At 39.1% G+C, this 18488-nt stretch overlaps 1 protein-coding gene across 1 annotated transcript in view; it reads right to left on the bottom strand.

Moving 5' to 3' along the window:
- Positions 1 to 18488, bottom strand: part of efnb3b (ephrin-B3b) — a 107093-nt gene that overhangs the window by 45760 nt on the left and 42845 nt on the right. Inside the window, exon 2 of the mRNA XM_056244105.1 lies at positions 9670 to 9965. Within this exon, the coding sequence (XP_056100080.1) occupies positions 9670 to 9965 (296 nt within the window). The remainder of the gene's footprint in view (positions 1 to 9669; positions 9966 to 18488) is intronic.

Below are 18488 nucleotides of genomic sequence, written 5' to 3'. Positions count from 1 at the left end.
CTCTAAACTCATACTCTTTCATGTGAGTTCATAACTGAAATTATAATTTGTGTTTATAGGCTATTTGAATTTATTTTACCCATTGTTATGAAAACTAAATGCTATTTAAAGCAACACCAAGTAACTTTTCCTCAGCGGTCGCCCTACAGGTTGGAAGCGGAATTGTCCATTACCGCTGTCGTAAATAATTTAGCTTTCCGCAGCCTACGGTCGCACGCGCACGCTCGCTGTTTATCCAGCACCGGCTTTGGAATCAACAATGGCAGACATCCCAACCTGCAAGAAGTCATTTCAGGGAGGTATATCTTGGTGACTGGATTGTTGACGGGGGGGTGGCGGGTTGACTAGCTTTCGTGAGGCACACTCGCAAGGTCTCTCGCTCTCTCCCTCTCTGCCGTGCTCGCGCTATGTGTGTTATGCGCGCAGTATGTTCTGTCTCGCATGCGCGCGCTAGATTCCGGCAGATTTGAACTAATTCGCGGGCATCAGGGAGACGCTATAGACTTGGGATGTCTGCAATGGCCATAGACAATTTGAGGAAGTGGTGGGGGAAGTGACGTATGCCGTAAAGCAGTCGAGTTTTGTAGTTCTTTTTGTGCTCGGGTTACTACCCGAAACCCGAAGTTACATAGTGCGAGTAAAAGCGATACAGACCACGTCAGGCTATGGAAGACGTGTCATTTAACCTATTGTAAGTCGATGTACCATCACAAGGGTCTTGGAAATATATTATGAAGGTTGAAAGGTTACATAGTGTTGCTTTAAATGTGATATGCACAGAGCAGTTTGTGCTTGTGTTGATAATATCGGTTAAAAAGCAACTGAACAGCATTTCAACAGAATTACATTAAAGGTGCATTGCGCAAGTTTCTTTGTTTTAGCAGAACTATGCCCCCTCTGGCGACAAGTGGAACTGCAACCAGAGGTGTGCACGCTCATGGACCACACGCACACGCACGCTTGCATGAGCACGAGTCATAATGTCTTCAGAGGTAATAAAGTTATAAATCTACAAGTCATTTTAAATATATTAAAGGAAAGGCATTTGAGTAAATTACACACTTATGTGTGAGGGGAAAACGGGGGTAGTAGAAAACTTCGGTTTTTGTTTCCATCTATCTCCATGTTGAACTGTTGCATGTGTTTACTGTATCCACTTATTATCAACGGGTATTATTATGGAAACACGTTCATGAACAATATATGTTATTACTTTGTAAAAGCCAACTGAGGATCCCGTTTGAGCCCTAGAGCAGACCGGAGATCTCTCCATTTGTTGAAAGCCTTCCCGATGTTGACTCTCGTCTTATTCCGACGCCTGTCTGACTCCAATTTGGCCCTTTTGGTGGCACTAGACAAAAGTTTTCTTTTCTTTGTCTTACGAGGATTTTCGTTGGGGTTTGGAATGAACTACAAGGCGGTCTCTTTGAATCCATCTTCTACCTTTGTCGAAAGTTGACTAAAGTTTTGTCGCTCGAGTTGTCTTCGCTGATACGGAGAATGGCGGCGAATACACAAACCTGCCAGACATGTCACGCCCAGTCTCAAATTCTGTCCCGAATCTCTCTTATTTATTTTACTGTACAGGATTATAGAGGCAATCGCAGTGATCAGAGAAGGGCTTATTCAGCCCATCAGGCAATTGTTTAAGCATGTATGGGTTAGAAAAACGGGTATTTTTAACATGAAATGTTGCGCAATGCACCTTTAAGCAAAGTGGACAAAAACGCCCAATATGCCGAAATGAATCAGAATCAAACTGAATCGGAACGGGTTCGCAATCTGAATCTGAATCGAATCTCTGGTAGTTTCTACTGTACATGGAGGTGATTTCGGGTGTTAAGTGCCTTGTGACATTTGTTCGTCACAATGAAGAGAGATCCTCACCAATAAACACATTTTCCAGTGCCATCCATCTCGGTGTATGTGTGTCGACTCACAAGCTTCTGTTCAGCATGATTTGATCAGTCATTCTGTCAGGCTCGATCAACATGGCTCACATGTTTATCTGTATCTATGTGTGTGTGTGTGTGTGTGTGTAATATTCCTCGAATCCTTACAGCCATTGTTATTCTGATCATGGTCATCGCTCAGGGAATGGTTGTGCTCATCGGTCTGCACCAAAATGTTCTGATTGGCTAAAGCTGCTAAATGAGTTTCTTCTGATCCAATTGGATCGCAGGGGCCAGATGTGCACTGATAAAAACAACTCAGGCAAAAACCGCTGGCAGAACATACAGGCTGATGGGAATTTAAGTGTAAAAAATCTCTCACACACACACTCACTCACTCTCTCTCTCTCTCTCACACACACACACACACTCTCTCTCTCTCTCTCTCTCTCTCTCTCTCTCTCTCTCTCTCTCTCACACACACTCTCTCTCTCTCTCTCACACACACACACTAACTCACTCTCTCATTTACCTTTCTCTTCTCCCTTGTGTGTGTGGTTAGCTTTTGTCTCAGTAAGAAGGGAAAACTTCGGTCTGGGGGCTTTAAAACGTTCAAATATTCATCAAATATAGATCTCTCCGAATCCCTCGCTCCCTTTGCTCTTCGACCACCTCTTCTTCTGTTTCTGTTTTCTTCTCTTTCCCTCCTTCTATTTCTGTCCCTCTGTTGTTTTTCTGCTCACTCAAATCTTAAAACAGTCGCCATAAAAGAAAGCAATTAATACGGATCAAAACAATACGGCACCACGAAACACGTACCGGGCCGTAAAATAGCATCTGCGTGCGTGTGACGTGTGTGTGTGTGTGTGTGTGTGTGAGCTGCTGTTCGGCGGAGAAACACGGTAAAGCCCGGTAAGACCCGTCTGTCCATCTTGTTTTTCTTCCTCTCTCATCCTCTTTTCCTCTTGAGTTGTCTTCTCTGGGTTTGAGTGACAGTTAGCCATCTGTCTGTGTCCGTGCCACAGCAATGCCACGCCGATAAGAAGCCCAGAGCTGCTCCTCAGTCAGGTAGCCCAAATCCCTCACGCTGACTGACAGCAACATGTGTGTGTGTGTGTGTGTGTGTTTACAAGAAACTCTGCTGTAAGATAGATACTGGAATGACTGCAGAGCAAAGAAAATCATGCTTTAAAAGAAAAGCTAAGCCAAAAATGAACATTGTGTCATCATTTACTCACTCTCATGTCGTTCCAAACCTGAATGACTTTTTTAACGGAACATAAACGATTATGTTTTACAACAAAAGCTTATGGTGAGAATAAGAGCTGTCTAATGGCAAAGGACCAAAAAGTATCATAAAATTGTGTGCTGCTTTCATTCTCAATTCAAAATTCTCCAAATTTTACAGACAGCTCGGTCAATGTTACACAATTAGCGATGCATGGATATTATTCATGTTTCATGTTATGTCCAATAACCAGTAAATGACTGATATTAATTTTATGTACTATTTTGTGTAAAAAATAAATAGGCTAAATACCGGTAGGTAACACTTTTCAATGTTTCATTTGTTAACATTAGTTGATGTATTACCTAACCATGAGCAATACATGTATTACTGTATTTATTAAACTGTTAATGTTAGTTAATAAAAATACAGCTGTTCATTGTTTGTTCATGTTACTAACACATGTTAACAAATACAACTTTTGATTTTAATAATGTATTAGTAAAAAGAAAGTAACATTAACAAAGATTAAGAAATGCTGTAGAAGTGCAGTTCATTATTAGTTCATGTTAACTAATGAAACCTTATTGTAAAGTGTTACCAATAAATAAATAAACAACTAAAATAAAAATCAAGTTTTAAAATTCATCACAATGCATCACAATATTATGATGGAAAGTAGGACAGATATTAATTTTGAGATGTGCTAAAGATTACATTTAATAGTGTTATTAAATTATTAGTGTTATTAAAATGAGCTTTTAAACATATTTAAAATACTGCCCAATACAGATAAAAAAAAATATTGGGCTAATATCGGGCGATAACTGCTATGCAGTGTTGGTATTCATAAACTAAATGCTAAAACAATTTTAAATTTTCACTATTTTAAATAAATCTGAAATAAACTAAAATATAACTATTAAATGAAAAACTTAGAAAATTGGAATTTTGGCAACTAACTGACATAAAATAAGTTAACACTTAAGAAATAAAACTAAAGAGAAATACTTTAAAAAAAACATTAAAACTGACAAAACTACATACGATTACTAAAACTGAAACTACAATACAAAATATTAATAATATATCACTGCAGAAATGACGCAGACACTCTGAGTGTCTTACAGTGCAGAAAGACACGGGTGAGTTAACGATGACAATTGCTTTACAAATGATGATCATTTTCATTTTGGGGTGAACTATCTCTTTAAGTGTATGTGTGTAAACACTGTTATTAGTGACCTAAGGGCGTCTTCATGACCCATGTGATAATTAGACAACGAGATTGGAGCAGCCATAATGACCTGTCAATGCTCTCTTCCACATAAACACACACACACACTCTCTCTCTCTCTCTCTCTCTCTCTCTCTCTCTCTCTCTCTCTCTCTCTCTCTCTCTCTCTATTTCATGAATCATTCCTGTTCCAGCTCATTTGAGCTAGGCTGAATAAATTAGCGCATGTTAAGGTAGGTTAATTAATACCATTCTCCCTAAGGTCCAAATCTCTAATGTACACATACCCTTACACACACACACACACACACACACATATGCGCATGAAGATGTCAGAAGCCATCAAATGTGCACTCTGTCGTAAAATAGAACATCAACCGGTCATGACAGATGCACACACAACTATTTTTAGCACGTACGCACACACATTAACTCTAAATTAAATGTTCAATGACCCTTAAAATCACTTTTCGCCTTTTTTCCGTGTGGACATTGGTTTGATGGTTTCTCTCCCTCTTTCTCCATCTTGTGTGTGTGTGTGTGTGTGTGCCCCTCCGACCTTGCATTTGAGGACTCAAAGACTGGCACAGTCAGTCGATCGATTCGTCGGGCCTGTTGGAGCAATGATAAACCCTGCAGCGTGTGTGTGTGTGTGTGTGTGTGTGTGACACCTACGTTAAGGCTTACCAGAACACAGAAGAGCCCTGAGTTCTGCCTGGCATCCACACACCAGAAAACTCAGACTTGTTTGCCCATTAAGGAGCCGGTGGAAAGAGCTTGATTCTTATCACAGAGACACAGTGTCTGCGAGACCCGTAACCGCTAAAATTAGACAACACACCTTCACACATACTTTGCACATGTCATAAAAAGACACACACAAATATGACCTCAGGCTCCTGAGCACCATCTATTTATTACCTCCCGTATTTGAAATGCTGCTCAACTCATATTCCGGTTTTAAAAGTGTTAATACAATTTGACTGACAGCTGACGAGGTGAAAGGAAATCTGACACATCTATAAAGCCATCAACTCTCTTCCGTCTTATCCACTATTTATTTATTTATTTCAACCCTTCTATCACTCTCTCGCTTTCATTATTTTTCTTTATGGGAATAAAGGGCTCACACACGTTTTTAGCCAATCAAATTCCATTACTTTTTATGATTATAAAAAAAAAAAATCATATTATAGAAATTGCTGGGACAGATTTCTATTCATCGGGTACTTGGAATTAATATATTCAAAGAAATAGATTACCATAAAAGTTAGGGGTCAGTAAGATCTTTTTTTTAAAGAAAAATATCACTTTAATTCAGTAAGGATCAATTAAATTGGTAACACTATGGTTTCATTTGACTTCATTAGTTAATTAGAAAAATATTTCTACAGCATTTATTAATCTCAGTTAATGTTAATCTCAACATTTACTAATACATGATTAAGATCAAAAAGTTGTATCTGTTTATATTATTTAATGGACATGAACTAACAATGAACAGTTGTATATTTATAAATGAATGTTAACAAAGATGAATAAGAACGTAACATATGTATTGCTCATTAGTTAATGCATTAACTAACCTTAACTAATAGAACCTTATTGTAAAGTGTTACCTTTAAATTGATCAAAATTGACAGTAAATACATATATAATGTTATAAAAGATTTCTATTTCAAATAAATGTCATTCTTTTGATCTTTCTAATAGCAATAAGTATCTGTAGGAATAAACTACATATTAAAACATATGTATATTCACAATATTGTGAACATAAAAGAATCGTACTCCAAACTTTTGAGCAGTAATGTGTATTCAAAAATTTGACTGTTTACTTTGTTAGTACACATGGTTTTATTGTGCGTGATTCATTCGTACACACCAGGGTCATACTAACATCCAATTTCATGATCCAATCATTTCCTGGCGGATACAATTGAGCCCGGTCCTACATTTCTATCCAGTTGAATATCCTTTTTGGAGTGATATGAGGTTATAGAACCAAAATTGGTTGCAAATGCAGTTTTCAGTGTACAAATGTGTCAAAAACTCCTGAGATTTGAGTGTTACAATCGGGGATTTGGGAACACCAAACTAAAGTTCTATGACTTTTCCATAACTTTTTGAATCACACTCCCATGCTTTATAGATGAAATGAACTAATTGAATAATTGATGATCTTTACAATGGAACTGAATCAACACTGAACTGACTTCAGCTGAACGAAATGCATAATTTTCCTGTTATCACTGTAAAGATGCTTTGAAAGAATCTGTATTGTATAAAGCGCTATATAAATACAGGTGACTTGCCATGACTTTGCCAGACTGGAAAATAGCTTTAAAATTCCCTTCCATTTACAGGGTTTCCATGACTGTGGGAAGAATAGATTTTAAAAAACATGGCCATTGCGTGTTTTGGGTCTGAGCGCGTTGGGGCATCACTTTCCTGTGTCAAATCTGCTTTCTGAAATGTTGATATCGCCGGGCTTCCGATTGCTCGGCCTCATTCCCTCAGCGCTACTGTGCACTGTTTTAAAAACAACCCCCAGTAACACGACCCGACGCGAGATGCTTCCATCGATAAAGTCACAATCAGCCGAATCCCAGCAGAAGATTGTGAGTTCATTGAAAACCCACTAGGCCTGAACTAAAAACAAACCAAAATAAACGCAGTGATGAAATGCCATCATGCCATCTATTCTAACACTGATTAAAACAATAAACAAGGGCGGATGCTGAAAACACTTTGGGCCCTATCTTGCACCCAGCGCAATTGACTTTGTACACGACGCATGTATCATTCCTATTTTGCACCCGACGCTCGGCGGACTTTTCCCTCCACAGACACACGTCGGTAAATTAGGGAATGAACTTGCGCTCCCGGGGCGGTTCAGCGGGAAGAGGAGGCGTGTTCCGGCGCAAACGTTCCCTGGCGCTATTTTGCAGTTTCAGGAAACAATTCCGCGTTATTCAGACGTTATTTTAAAGGATTAGTTCACTTTAAAAAAACTTTTGCTGATAATTTACTCACCCCCATGTCATCCAAGATGTCCATGTCTTTCTTTCTTCAGTCGAAAAGAAATTAAAGGGTTAGTTCACCCAAAAATTAAAATGCTGTCAGTAATTACTCTCCCTCATGTTGTTCCAACCCCGTAAGACTTTCGTTCATCTTCGGAACACAAATTAAGATATTTTTGATTAAATCTGAGAGCTGGATCACTCCTCCATAGGCTTCTTAAGGGATCGAAACTGGCCGGCCCAAAAGTTTTGAAAGACATCGTTAAAATAGTCCGAGTGACTACAGTGGCTCAATCTCAAGTTTATCAAGCGACGAGAATACTTTTTGTGCGCAAAAAACGAACAAAAATAACGACTTTATTCAACTATTCATTTCCTTCTCTGTGGGCCGTGAGATTTTACGTAGTGTAACAGCGCAGCGCTTCTGTGTTGTACGTCACACGCAGGCTCACTATTGGCCGACGCTGGTCATGTGTGTGATGCGTGGCGTACAACCTAGAAGCTTTGCGTAGTTTCACTACGTGAAATCTCACGGCCGTACAGAGAAGGAAATGAATAGTTGAATAAAGTTGTTATTTTTGTTTGTTTTTTGCGCACAAAAAGTGTTCTCGTCGCTTGATAAACTTAAGATTGGGGCGAGTAGGGCGAGTAATTACTGACAGAATTTTTATTTTTGGGTGAACTATCCCTTTAAGGTTTTTGATGAAAACATTCCAGGATTTTTCTCCATATAATGGACTTCAATGGGGTCCAAACGGTTCAAGGTCCAAATGACAGTTTCAGTGCAGCTTCAAAGGGGTTTAAACGACACCAGACGATGAATAAGGGTCTTATCTAGCGAAACGATCGGTCATTTCAAAAATAAATAAAAAAGTTTAAGTTTTATAAGCACAAATGCTCGCCCTGTTCTGCGATGACTCTGTTCTGTGAGACCTTTTCAACGTAAGTGCGTATTACGTGACGTCACGAACGCGCATACACAGAACAGAGCAAGGCGAGCATTTGTGCTTATAAAACGTAAACTTTTTTATTTATTTTTGAAATGACCGATCGTTTCGCTAGATAAGCGGCACTGAAACTGTCATTTGGACCTTAAACCGTTTGGACCCCATTGAAGTCCATTATATGGAGAAAAATCCAGGAATGTTTTCATCAAAAACCTTAATTTTCTTTTCGTCTGAAGAAAGAAAGACATGGACATCTTGGATGACATGGGGGTGAGTAAATTATCAGCAAAAGTTTTTTTAAAAGTGAACCAATCCTTTAAGGGCGCATGAATATTACCACACGAGGGAAATCATTGTGGTGTCCATGAAGATGTGAAAAAATAGGCATAAATCTAGCTTTCACATTTACCCAAATTATTATACGCCTGTTTAACTGAAGCTAATTTGGGTGGGTTTCTCCTGTCCCCATACAATGTCACTTCTCCGTCTTTAACGCCCCTGACGAGAACGTCGGTCTCCTCGGCTGTGAACCGCTCCTGGCAAATCCGCCATCATAATAGCAATCCGCCATGGAACAAGTGCCTGCTTTTAAAGGGAATGAGAGATGACGCTCTGATTGGTTAATTGCACGTTACGCCCAAACCACACCTATGAGTAATGCAGCTACTTTAGACCATAGATATCCATAATAAAGGCTAGATGTCTTACGGCGGAGTCTCTATCGTCATCACCGGCGGCCATCTTGTCACAGGCAAGGCTCTGTGGTGCCTGATGTAAGATGAGTGATCAGCACGAACACAAATACTCTTATCTCGTTGAAATCTTGACGGATTTACAAACGGTTTGGTTTCTTACAAACGTTATTAACGTGGCTATAATTCTGAATGATTATTTATTTATTGATACACTTATTATTCATAAGTATGCAGTGTCATAACTACATCTCTGACGTTTATAACAAACCAAACCGTTTGAAAATCGGTAGAAAATTGAGCAAGTTATGGTTATTTAAAAAGTACATGCACCATTAAAACACAATGTTACGAGTGAGCGAGCGGCCTGTGGCAAGATGGCCGCCAGGTGCGGACGTCGACCTCCATTGGCCAGCAGCGCAGATGAGACATCTAGCCTTTATTATGGATATCTATGCTTCAGACCAGCACATTTTAGATTTGCGCCCGAGATCCGCCCACAAAGTTACTTGCGTTTCGCGTTTGACACTTGCCTTTCAGGTTGTTAAAATAGAGCCCATGAAGTGCAAGCCTATTCCAAACTAAGGATCTTTTCTACAACTAAAAGTCGCTGGTTTTTCATGTCAAACCACTAACATGCGCTCACTCACCGATGATGAAGTAGTCCTGATTGGTTTTGAATTCGTGGCCCCACAGGTTGGGGGAGTACTCCTGAAACTTGATGGTGAAACGCATGTCACTGCTGGGCTTGTCGCAGGTGAGGAGCAGGTTTGGGGCTCCGGTCACTTCACACCTGTCCGCCTGGTCCCGGGACGACACCAGGTACAGTTTATAGAACTCGTAATCGGCAGGGGCGCGGGGGCCGGGCGGCTCAGACCCGGGGCAAATGAGGTCCAGACGATCCCCGATCTGAGGGTACAGGACATAACCCTTATCATCACTGAACCTGCAGGAGGACAGAGAGGGAAAGAGACAGAACTTAATGGCATGTCATTAGATGCATATCCTTAAAATATGGGTTACACTTTAATTGAATGTCCCTGTTACGGTGTAATTATACATTTAAGTAATATTAATTAACTACATGTACTTACTATAGGGTTAGGGTAGGATTTAGGGCTGGTTGATTGTAAGTGTGCATAATTTCTAGTTATTACTATCGTAAATGCATGTAAGGTCACATTAAAATAAAGTGTTACCAAAATGTGGCATGGCTAAACACAAATAAATAATGAATAATTAAGGTTATACTGTATTTAAAGGTGGCTTAGTTACATTGTACTTAATCCTATAAGTACTAAGTAATATTTATTAACCACATGCACTTGCTATAGAGATTGGGTTGGGGTTTGTTTAGGGTTAGTTGCTTGTAGTTATGCATAAATTACTATCGTAAGTACATGTAGTAACGTGTATCTACCTCACCTTAAATAAAGTGTTACACTAATTAATTATAATAATACAAATTTAAAAAATAAATACCATCCAAATAGTCAAAAACAACAATTCAAAGATGGTGTGATGTAAAATATAAGAAACATTTTTTTTTAAGAAACATTTCATTATTTTTAGCAAAATGTTAATAAAAGACACTTCTGTAAATCATATAAATAAACAAAATAATTGAATTATATAAAAATGTATACAGTAAGGTGTAGTTAATGCATTGACTAATACATTTGTTACAGTATTTATCAATCTTTGTTAATGTTAGTTAATAAAAAACAACTGTTAGTTCATGTTAGCTCAGGTCTATTAAATAATATGAACAGATGCAACTTTGGATTTTGATACGGTATCAGTAAATGTTGAAATTACCGTCAAATACGACTAATTTAGAAGTATTTTTCATTGTTAGTTCATGTTAACTAATGAAACCCTATAGTAAAATGTTACCATTTAAATATATTATATGCATTTTTTAAATGCCAGAGTAAGATATCATTCAAAACTGTGTACACTCACAATTGTGTACAAAAAAACATTGTGCTTTTGTAAAATAAAGAAAACAAACAAGATGCCGCTTTCTGCCCGGTTTCCTTTCTGTGAAGTTTGTGTAAAGTGAATGGAAACTCATAGCATATAGGCTATTAGCCAGCTCCTGTGTGCCATCCGAACTCTTGTTTTGGGTTGGCGCATAGATGGCCGTGACGGTTCGGGACATGTACTGTTACACCCCTAATAAATATATCACATTACAGAAATAAAACGGCTTGCAAACGCACGTCACATTGACTAATCAGCTAAAACTGAGTGTTTAAAACATGATACAAAAATAATGTTGATTTTTTTGTCTTTGTTTGTGGCAGAAATCCGTCCATTATAAGGAGGATGAGCAAAGGAGGCACGGATGCATCACAGTGTACGAATGCCTGCCGCTACGAGCTCTCGCTCCAGGACATGCTCTGGCAGAACCACACGCTCCTCATGGATGTGTCTGAGGGTTTGCTGGCGTTTACTGGAGCAGGTGTGGATATAACCACACTACACCTTCTCTCCGCTTCTTTATCCGATAAATCACCTTCTCTACAAGTACAAACCCATCCTCTTCATATACCCTGCTCGTCTCTCTTCCTGTTTATTCAAAGCCCTAATGCTCTCTTCCGCTGTGTAAATCATCTGAAGGCGCTGTGAGGCTTCCAGGCTTTCCAAGACTCAATTTCCAGAAGTGTGATATTCAATTCTTGTATCTTCAACAAGTGACTCTAATGAGAATGAACTGGCTAGTCTGAATCCAAATCCCACCCCGAGACGCTTGTTTCCAAAGGAAACCGTGTCAGATCAAAGGACTCGTCTAAAGCTTCCCATTTCCAGGAGAATTTGGCCGTTGCAGAATCTCAGGGAGTTTCCTTTGAATTCCTTCTATGAGGACAAAACGACTCGCAGACGCTAATTACCATTTTATCATCATCTCTGCACAGTCAGCCACACCAACGGCTATTTACATGTAAACAAATTAGGGCAGTTGGACTTTTTTTTTTTTTATGGGCTTCATGTTTACATGTGAAAAGAAATGCGAGGATACTTTTACGTAATGACGGGTGGATCCACTTACAAATCACCATACATTACCATAGCATGCTAACCCAGGGCATGTTTATTAAAGCTAGTCACTCTTTCTTTTAGGAAACAAAAGAAGAGTGTGTGAAATCATGAAAAAAGGCTTTTGTGTGTGTGTGTGTGTGTGTGTGTGTGTGGCATTCCTACGGGAGAAGAGTTTCCTGTCCTTGTCACACAGGTTAGGAAGGTTATCAGTAGCTCTTACAGTGGAGAGAGCAGACACTCAACACACACTTCACGTACTACAATTAGACTGACCGATAGCTACACACACACACACACACACACACACACACGTGACTTTAAAGGAATGTTCTTGGGTTCAACACAACTTCAGTATTTGTGGCACAGAAAATAGTAGGCTTTGTCTGTTTGTTCTTTTCTCTTAACTTGGATCGACAGAAACACATTACACAAAAGGTCAAAACTTTGAGTTTTGTATAAGATTTTGTTAATGTTTCTGAAATGCTCGGCCAGGCTTCATTTATTTGATCAAAAATACAGTTCAATTGTAAAATATTATTACTATTTAAAATAACTGTTTTCTATTTGAATACATTTTAATATGTAATGTATTCCTGTGATCAAAGCTGTATTTTCAGCATCATTGCTCCAGTCTTCAGTGTCACGTGATCCTTCAGAAATCAACATTTCTTGTTATTATCAATGTTGAAAACAGTTGAGCCGTTTCATATTTGTGTGGAAAACGTGATTTTGACTTGACTTGACCATTTCCGAACATTATAACAGTCATTTCTAATCAATTCAATGCAGCTTTACTGAATATAAGTATTCATTTCTTTAAAAAAATAAAGTTAAAATCTTACTGACCCCAAACTTTTGAACTGTACTAACAAGGAAAGTAAGCCGGGCCAGTGATCCAGAGGGTTTTGAAAACAGAAATTTGAGGGTTGTATTCATTTACATTAATTATTCAGTAAAACGTTGCCTAAATGTCTATGCAGATGAACTCCTGGTTATGCATTAGCAATGTCATTTGTGTGCGTTTCCTTTCAGTTTGTTTTTAAACGGCCCTTTACGGTGCATTTAATTCAAGTCAGAATGATCATATTTACTAGTTGACATAAACATCAATTACTAGTGGGAAACTCAGGCTTTCTTTAAAGCTCAGGCTTTTAGAGCGGTCATGGCGTGTCGTTTTTAAAGATTCGCGATGGAAGCAAATTGCAATTGATCACAATCATTTTCATCAATTGTTGGCAGCAAAATGTATGCATTTCTACACATTTTATGTGCTAAATCCATTCAGCTTGTTTATGAGGAGACACTTGTCAAATCAAACTACATTTCTAATGATTCTCTACAGCAAAACTATAATGTTAAAACACACAGCAGTTGCACACATAATGTGCCGCCTCTCCACTTCATTAGGTTGCATTAGCGCTAAAAAGCTTCCTGGTTTTGTCAAACAGTAAAAATAGAGAGCGAGAGAAATATGATAGTTGTCCTGTCAGTCCACGTATAAATGTCTTGTGGTTATACTTTCAAAGCGGTGTATTTTAATGTTCATTGTAAGTGCAGCTGCAATTTCAAATTTCACAGATAAAATGTTTTTCCGGTAACACAAATGCTGTCGATTGAGTTTAAGTTGATTTCTTTCACGTCCTTCAACCCAAAACAAAACACAGACATACCGTTGCTGAGTTTTTTTTTGTTCGTTTTTTCAGGTACACAATACATACACACATCGGAAAAAACAATGAACAAAAGTACCAAAACATCCTCCAGATGCAAAAGAAAGTTTTTTGCATAGGTAGATATTTGTCAGTTTATCGTAGACACCGTCACAGTAGACTTGATTGGAAGAATAGACAGAGCAGAGACAGACAGAGAGAGGTGTTGCGGATCAGAGGAGAGAATGAAAGGGTTGAATGAAAGATAAAACATCTTACGAAACCGAGACAGAGTAAACAGAGACGAACAATGACGAAGGGGAAAAACAGGTGGACCCAGAGAGAAGAAAGCAAGCAAGCAGAGGTACAGGAGAGAAGGAGTCTGTTGACATGGTCACGCTGGTCTGCTTTAACCACTGAACTCTCTGCTGAGACCCGACACACAACTAGAAGAATACTGTCCTTTATCACCACATTCACACCTTCTCTCTCTCTCTTACGCCCTCAGTGTCAGCGTGACAGAACAGCGTTTAGTCAAACTCACACTCACTGCTAGCAAACACACAAGTACACACTGTAAAAAAGTGCTATTGAGACAGATCAAAGCGAATTGTCTTAGGGTGTGTTCACACTTGTCACGTTTGGTTGGATTAGAACGAACCTGGTGCGATTGCTCTGTTAGTGCGGTTCATTTGAATAAGTGTGAACGCTGATATCTGAACCCTGGTGCCGCCAAACAAGCGGACCGAGACGCTGAAAAGATGAGTCTCAGGGTGTATTCACACCAGGAAAGTCCGATAGTTCGCTTGCTTTGGTCTGGACCAAATAAAAAAATTTTTTGGTACGGTTCGCTTTCACACTGCTCTTTTTGCAAGTGAACCAAAATTTGTAAACAAAACCACACGTGTGCTAAGGTCGTCCATTCATTGGACAAGGATTCTCAAGTAGGGAAATCAGGAAGTGCAAAAAAGGTTTAACGTAAATTAACACAGCATCATCCATGTATTGTAACTATCGTTCATTATATGAACTGCAAATGCTTTTTTTGCATCTATGCGCGATTAGACTAAAGGGAACGCTCTGTGTGTGAATGTCCTGATGCACACACACATTCATTCATTCCATTCCAATGACGCACAAACGACGCGCAGAAAGACGCGCAACAGATGTAATGTAGTAGGCATAGACAGTAAAAGAAATGGACACAGTGACCCCATAGATTTCAACGGAGAAATATATGCACGGATGAATTGTTCACAATTGGATCAATAAGAAGCATTAAAAAAACTGTGAATTTCAATTTGATGCAGACTTTCAAGTCTTCGATTTTTAAGCTACCTGAATAATAATAAGTAGCCATACGTTTTGAAATGCATTGAAAAGCATTCATGTATTTGTTTGCATAGCTTAGCGGTATTGTTCCAGAATAGTTACATATAGACAGCTTTTTTTATTATAGTGGAAGCATTATTCGTAAAAAAATAAAATAAAAATAAACTGAAATAAAGAGTCCAACGCAAAAACCGTGATCCATCAACGCTCCTTTTAAAAGTGTGTGTGTGTGTGTGTGTGTGTGTGTGTGTGTGCGCCAGACCCAGTCACACAGCCTGTGTAATTACATATGTTTCAGCACTGGACCGCATTAGCCTTCGTGATTGAACAACTGTCAGCCGGCGATGTCTAATGAGCAAACTCAGGGTTAAGCAAGCACTCGGCAGATAATTAGAGAACGTTTGCAGAACCTCGCCAAAGAATTTCTGACCCGTGTGTCAAGCTTGAAGAAAGGGAAAAAAAACTTGAAGGAAAAGGGAGCATGTTTAAAAATGTAGCCACAAAAGTCAAGTTTGAGACTGTGGAATTGAAGCTGGGATGAAAACACCAGTCTTGTACACAACTGAAAGTCTTTTGTGTGCGTGTTTGTGCTCGCAAAGCTCGACAAAAGCTAACCGCACACACGGGCAGGCCTTCAAAGCGCAGATTAAAGTGAAATTATACCGACATCTCTGTTTACTCTAAATATAAACATGATAATACACTCCTCCAACCATTCCTTCTCATCCCAAACACTCATCATTCCTGTTTTGCTCTCTCTCTCTCTCTCGCTCTCTTTCTCTCCCACCCACCCTGGGTTTCTCTCCCTTTCTCTCCTGCTCTGGAACAAAGGTGGCATTCATGGTCACACATTGAAACAAGGAGTGGGGGGATGGAGGGGGGCAGAGGTGACAGGAGTGTGTGTGCGCCGGCCTCGTTTATGAGGGCAGAAACATCATTTTGTCAAACTCGCCGACGCCCTTCCCTGACCCTGACAGCTCTTGAAAAGATCCGAGTGTTAGTTTCACCCCGTCCCGCCCCCGACAGCACTGACCCTCAAACCCCGCACCCCCCACCCAAACCCACCTTCCCTCGTCCATAAAGCCCTCCACCGTCCTCTTGTTCCTCAGTCTTGCATTACAAAGATTCCTCTCGAGAAACTCGAGCTGTGTCCAAAAACAAGCTCGGGGCACAGGTGCAGAGAGGTGGACCTTTGTGTGTGTGTGTGTGTGTGTGTGTGTGTGTGATAATGGAATGTCAGAGATGTTGGAGAATCTTTTTCATGATAAATGCAGAGGTTTCAACACACCCTAGATTAGGACATCACCCCCAGATTTGGCGTGAATATGCACTGTGTCTACATTAATAACGCATATCGCAAGTAAAATCAGTGATAAAAGAAACTCGATTTTTTAAAGAAAATGAGTGGCGGTTGCCAAAGTGTTGCTATGCAGTTGCTTCAGTGTTTTGGGTGGTTTTTATAACGTTGCTATGCAGTCAAAAGAGGCCAACGCTCAATGACATCCCATTAAAAGTCTATGAGTCTATGGGATTATGGGATTTGCTCGTCCACCAAGCGAAAAGCTTAAAAAAGTAATAAAATGAATACATACATACATACATACATAAAAACAGCATGAGCTCTCATTCATGTTTGTAGCATAATGAAATGTTTTTGCTTGTTTTTTCATACACTATGCGAAAATCTTAAAAATCAATCAATCAATAAGCAAGGCATAATCTGAGGACTCATTCTGGTCTGTTGCACGATGTTTTGCATTGCATGTTTTATTAAATTAAAACTTAAATAAAAATATATATATATATATTAAATGAATTGCTCTCTCCTCACCAACACTGAACAAACAGTTAGTGCTGAGGTTTAATGCTTATGGTTATTAAAGATTTGAAGATGTTCTCATGAAGGCTCAATAACTTCTTTCCCACCAGCCAAAAAAAGCTTTCCAGATTTGAGAATTAGATCTAAGTTGGTGATTGCATGTGATGATAAGCTTTCGAGCGAACACCAGCTGAAATCCCTCACTTCCAATCACTTTGATATGCCGTGAGAATGACTTTTGACTTCTGCAATTTCCACTTGATTTTCAGCTTGTATTGCACCACACTAAGCTGATTCAGCTCCGAGCGTGCATTGATCTCATCAGGAGCGTTGGCATGGAGGAGCGGGAGTCACGGCTGGGGTCCGGCAGACCAGCGGTGGGCCGCAGATATCAGACCTCTCAGAGGAACAGGAAATCGCACATCTCGCTTTCTCTCTTTTCTCTTCATGGCTTCCAGGGCCCGATTAAAGCCTGTCCTGGGTCTCCAGTGAGCAGACTAAACAACACCTACCAGCCAGACATATGAGCTCCTATCACACCGCCAGGAGACCAGCAAAACACACGCAGAGAGAGAGACAGAATATAGCTATTAAAAATAGCAATGTATTATGAACTTTAAAACTTGACTGATAGCTATACAGACAGATGGATACGATTATAAAAGGACTGATAGATAGAACAGAACAATGGATGGATGGATGGATAGATAGATAGAACAATGGATGGATGGATGGATAGATAGATAGAACAATGGATGGATGGATGGATGGATGGATGGATGGATAGATAGAACGATGGATTGATGGATAGATAGAACGATGGATAGATGGATGGATAGATGGTTGATAGAACTATAGAATGATAGATGGATGGATAGAATGATATATTGATGGATGGATAGATGGATGATAGAACGATAGATAGATCGATAGAATGATAGATGATGGATAGATAGAACACTAGATAGAATGGTAGAATTATAAATGGATGGATAGAACAATAGATGGATGGATAGATAGAACAATAGATGGATGGATGGATAGAACAATAGATAGAATGATAGAATTATAGATGGATAGATATGTAGAATGATAGAACAATAGATAGAATGATAGATGGATGGATGGATAGATAGAACGATAGATAGAATGATAGAACAATAGATAGAATGATAGATGGATGGATGGATAGAACAATAGATGGATGGATGGATAGAACAATAGATAGAATGATAGAATTATAGATGGATAGATATGTAGAATGATAGAACAATAGATAGAATGATAGATGGATGGATGGATAGATAGAACGATAGATAGAATGATAGAACAATAGATAGAATGATAGATGGATGGATGGATAGAATATTAGATGGATGGATAGATAGAACGATAGATAGAATGATAGAACGATAGATAGAACGTTAGATGGATTGATGGATGGATAGACAGATGATAGAATGATAGATAGATCGATAGAATGATAGATGGATGGATAGATAGAATGTTTGAATTATAGAACGATATATGGATGGATGGATGGATGATAGAACGATAGAACGATAGAATTATTATAGATGGATGGACGGATGATAGAATGATAGATAGAACGATAGATAGAATG

This window comes from Rhinichthys klamathensis, unplaced genomic scaffold (genome assembly GCF_029890125.1).
Source record: "Rhinichthys klamathensis goyatoka isolate OS25496 unplaced genomic scaffold, OSU_Roscu_1.1 h1tg000909l_1, whole genome shotgun sequence".
Lineage (NCBI taxonomy): Eukaryota > Metazoa > Chordata > Actinopteri > Cypriniformes > Leuciscidae > Rhinichthys > Rhinichthys klamathensis.
Note: the sequence above shows the minus strand (reverse complement) of the source record. Positions and strands in the feature narration are given on the sequence as shown.